This window comes from Limulus polyphemus, unplaced genomic scaffold, assembly GCF_000517525.1.
Source record: "Limulus polyphemus unplaced genomic scaffold, Limulus_polyphemus-2.1.2 Scaffold12375, whole genome shotgun sequence".
In the NCBI taxonomy this organism is placed as follows: Eukaryota; Metazoa; Arthropoda; class Merostomata; order Xiphosura; family Limulidae; genus Limulus; species Limulus polyphemus.
Genome location: NW_013677985.1, coordinates 6,253 through 11,392, shown reverse-complemented (window position 1 = coordinate 11,392; position 5,140 = coordinate 6,253). Strand labels below are relative to the sequence as shown.

Genomic DNA, 5,140 nt, shown 5'->3' with positions numbered 1-5,140 from the left:
CAGTACCATCCACTAACAAATGTAACAACTAGCATGTTAAAGGTTGGCAACAATCAGTACCATCCACAAACAAATGTAACAACTAGCATGTTAAAGATGGGCAACAATCAGTACCATCCACAAACAAATGTAACAACTAGCATGTTAAAGGTTGGCAACAATCAGTACCATCCACTAACAAATGTAACAACTAGCATGTTAAAGGTTGGCAACAATCAGTACCATCCACAAACAAATGTAACAACTAGCATGTAAAGGTTGGCAACAATCAGTACCATCCACTAACAAATGTAACAACTAGCATGTTAAAGATGGGCAACAATCAGTGCCATCCACTAACAAATGTAACAACTAGAATGTTAAGGGTTGATTAAAACACAGAAATTACAGGTTCAGCTACTTGTATTTGTCAAACATGACTTTTTGATGAGACAGTCTAAATAAAATAATACAAAATAAAGTACTATGATCAAAAATCAAAAGTGAATACATTTCTGGATTGTTAAGACATGAGATTTTTGTTAATATAAAATTGTTTTCTAAACTTTTTTCTCTTAAAGTTTTAATTGTCTTATCCAATAAACAGCATGTAAGTTTATCCTACACAATGTTCTGTACCTTGTATTAAGTTCTTCACACAAGTTATCATCTAGCATTACAAAACATATGCAATCAAAACCACATGCCAAACCACATCTGTTTTAATAACAGTTGATGGGAGTTAACCACATGCCAAACAACATCAGTTTTAATAACAGTTGATTGGATTTAACCACATGCCAAACAACATCAGTTTTAATAACAGTTGACTGGAGTTAACCACATCAGTTTTAATAACAGTTGATGGGAGTTAACCACATGCCAAACCACATCAGTTTTATTAACAGTTGATGGGAGTTAACCACATGCCAAATCACATCAGTTTTAATAACAGTTGATGGGAGTTAACCACATGCCAAACAACATCAGTTTTAATAACAGTTGATTGGAGTTAACCACATGCCAAACAACATCTGTTTTAATAACAGTTGATGAGAGTTAACCACATGCCAAACAACATCTGTTTTAATAACAGATGATTGGAGTTAACCACATGCCAAACAACATATATTTTAATAACAGTTGATTGGAGTTAACCACATGCCAAACAACATCAGTTTTAATAACAATTGATGGGAGTTAACCACATGCCAAACAACATCAGTTTTAATAACAGTTGATGGGAGTTAACCACATGCCAAACCACATCAGTTTTAATAACAGTTGATGGGAATTAACCACATGCCAAACCACATCAGTTTTAATAACAGTTGATGGGAATTAACCACATGCCAAACAACATCTGTTTTAATAACAGTTGATGGGAGTTAACCACATGCCAAACATCAGTTTTAATAACAGTTGATGGGAATTAACCACATGCCAAACAACATCAGTTTTAATAACAGTTGATGGGAGTTAACAGTAGTTAAATTGTTTTTTTATTTTTTAGGAAGGTCACTAATCTCTGAAGACTTCTCCAACACTAAGAAAGTTATTCAAGGTCTGATAAATATCCTATAATAGCTTGTATAAGTCCGAACAGATAAACGTACTAAAGTAGCAATATTATGAAGATTACAAAATAAATTCACATTTGAATACATTGATTCAAACCACCAGTTAATTTTTTATGTTGTAACTTCTGGTTAGTATACATGTCTAACACTTGAATACATTGATTTAAATCACTAATTAATTTTTTATGTTGTAACTTCTGGTTAATATACAAGTCTAACACTTGAATACATTGATTCAAACTACTAGTTAATTTTTTATGTTGTAACTTCTGGTTAGTATACATGTCTAACACTTGAATACTTTGATTCAAACCACTAATTAATTTTTTATGTTGTAACTTCTGGTTAGTATACAAGTCTAACACTTGAATACTTTGATTCAAACCACTAATTAATTTTTTATGTTGTAACTTCTGGTTAATATACAAGTCTAACACTTGAATACATTGATTTAAATCACTAATTAATTTTTTATGTTGTAACTTCTGGTTAGTATACATGTCTAACACTTGAATACATTGATTCAAATCACTAATTAATTTTTTATGTTGTAACTTCTGGTTAGTATACATGTCTAATGAACACAGTAGCACGTGTGCCTATGTTATAATAAAAATCCACGATTGCTGATGATCGTAATAAAATTGAGTGAAAGATTTTATTTCAAGTAAACAACAAAATGAAAATTAACAAACTGTAATTTGTACTTTTTTGTTTGTTTGAACAGCTTTCATAAGCAGCGTCGATTTTACAGGTTTGAAGGATATTGGGAACTCTTTTGAAACCATGTGTCAAGACTTCAGCTCCAGTGTGGTGCCGACCTTTTTAGCAGTTATTCCAAGTTTAGGTTTTAAATTCTGAGTAAGGTGCCCCAAACTAAAGTCCAGGGGGATGGTGACAGATATAATTGATAATATAATATTTCATGTTTGTGCAGAAATTCCAAACAAAAATCTGTGCTATGTATCATAAGATACAATGTTTTATAAATGATCCTTGATCATCTCTGCTTTAGCATATCTGTTCAATATAGTTAAATTTTAAAATGAATGCTTCTAAGAATAACTCTTGGAATCTTGTTTACAGAATTGAGATGAATCAAAGCAGGCTATTTGTAGTAGGGAACTTAGGAAGTTTTCTACTCTTGTGTGTGAAGTTCAGCACTTCGAGAAGCTTTAACAGGACTGCAAACATATCAAAATAAATTGTGTATTCATCATTTACTCAACTACCTAATAAAATCTACAAAGATAAATTACATACTGTATCAGTGTTGTACTTTAAGATCAAGTAAATTAAAAGTCAAATCACACTTAACAATATGTAATATTTAATGTTAATTTATTTTACAAAACATGCAAAACAAATACATTCTGATAAAGTATTCGTACCAAATTACTAAGCTTAACACAATGCCTACTACTAATCTATATTCCATACAATTAATTATCCCAACTTCAGCAGCCAATCATTAACTGAATGGCCATTGGACGAGTAAGTATCGAGTAAGTAATGTTAACTTTAATTCTGAATTTATTGCATGTGACTTTATGAAACGAGACAAGTTTTTAGTCAACAAAAAAATCTCTGATGTGCTACTAAAGATTTGGACTTAAGATATGTTTGGAATACCAAAGTCAGTCTTCACGTGAACATCACCATGCAGTTATCATAGTCCGAGTCAGACATTTCACACGCACTTCTTTAGTACAAAAACTTTAGTAACACATCTGATTTTTTTTTGCGTACAACAGATCTGTACTGTTGATTAAAAACTTGCCACATTTCACGAAGATACATTTCAGATATTCGGAATTATAATCAACATAACTTCTCCAATACAGGATTGATCCATGGTGCACATTTACAATCTGACTTATTCACAACACTCTTCCTTGCTAACTTAAGAAAATAAGTCCTAAAACACTTGTAAAAGTGTAAGTTACCTGAAACAGTTACATTTTGATAATTAGATATGGACTTGATGTGTTTTATAATATTTCATTTTCTTAAAGTTGTAACTTAGTAAGTACAGACGTTATTAAAACACATACACAATGACAGCCACCAGATAATTATCAGAAACCTATCAAGGTGACCGTCTCATGTTGGAGTTCAAGCTGAACTTAACAGAAGTATGAAAGGAATCAAAGGTTACTCAACAAATCATAAAGTTAGGGAGAGCTACAATATAAACTATCTGCACTTTGCCCACTGGCAGGGATAGATCCCCAAATTTTAACGTTCTAAATCTGTAAACTTACTACTGATAATAATGTTCAAGCATGTTTTAATATTTTAATTTACACAACTACAAAGTGTCCGAAAAGTCTGGAACAATAGGTGATTTGCAGCTCGGAAGTCCGAGTTTGGTTGAATGACCTCTTCCCAGGACATTGGATAGGCAGATGTGGTTGCTAGGAATGGATCCCAAGATTTCTGGACTTGACTCCTATGGATTTCAAGGCACGTGTGCACAAAGAGAAGATCAGGGACACCAAGCATCTGAAACAAACAATTTGTGACAAGTGTCGTGTGTGTGTGTGTATTTCTTAAAGCAAAGCTACATCAGGCTATCTGCTGTGTCCATCGAGGAGAATCAAACTCCTGGTTTTAGGAGCGTATATCCGAAGACTTACCGTTGTCCCAGCAGGGGACGACAAATGCGGGCCACCGACAATGACGTTGAAGTGATTATGGTTCCAGTATTCATCAATGTTTTGTTTTACTTTCAACCAGACAGATACAATAAAAAAAACTTGCGTTGACTATAAAGAAATTTAATACATTTCTCCTACGGTTGAGTTGGTGCACAGTAGAAAACTATACTGTACCAGTTATTACGTTAACACACCACGTTATCTACGTATTATGTTTTAATTGTTTAAGTATCCGAGCAAAACTACAAGACGGCTATCTACGCCAGCAGTTCCTAATTCTGAACTGACAGGCTGGAGGAAAGGCAGCTAGGCAACATCACCCCCCGCCAACTCTTGGACTATACCCTAATCAAATAGTGAAGTGTGCGATTTTGCAACAATGGAACGCGAACCATGGATCCTTAGATTCGCAGTTCGGCACGCTAATCACTAATTCCAAAGTGTTGTAAATCACCATCTTTTTTTATTTTGTGATAAACTAGATAGAGTGTTTTGTTTTTAATTTAGCTGGTAGCGCCATCTACTGGTAACAACTTACACTTTAGCTGTTGATCAATACACATGCCTATCTTAACGGTTTTTTGTTTGTAATTAAGCACAAAGCTACACAAGGGCTATCTGTGCTCTGCCCACCACGAGTATCGAAACCCGGTTTCTAGTGTTATAAGTCCGCAGACATACCGCTGTACCACTGGGAGAACAATGCTACACAAGGACTTTCTGTGCTCTGCCCACCACGAGTATTGAAACCCGGTTTCTTGCGTTATAAGTCCGCAGACATACCGCTGTGCCACTGGGAGAACAATGCTACACAAGGAATATCTGTGCTCTGCCCACCACGAGTATCGAAACCCGGTTTCTTGCGTTATAAGTCCGCAGACATACCGCTGTACCACTGGGAGAACAATGCTACACAAGGAC

The 5,140-nt window shown here is 34.4% G+C and overlaps 1 protein-coding gene across 3 annotated transcripts in view; it reads right to left on the bottom strand.

The window, feature by feature from the left end:
• Nucleotides 1-2,984: 2,984 nt before the first annotated feature.
• Nucleotides 2,985-5,140, bottom strand: part of LOC111083953 — an 8,256-nt gene continuing 6,100 nt past the window's right edge. For 2 of the 3 annotated variants that reach the window (XR_002609323.1, XM_022380709.1), the window contains one exon: nt 2,985-4,064. Coding sequence is in view for 2 of the 3 variants with exons in the window: in XM_022380709.1 (XP_022236417.1) it covers nt 3,858-4,064 (207 nt within the window). In the remaining variant the exon portion in view is untranslated. The remainder of the gene's footprint in view (nt 4,065-5,140) is intronic. The other variant, XM_022380710.1, reaches the window with a different exon arrangement.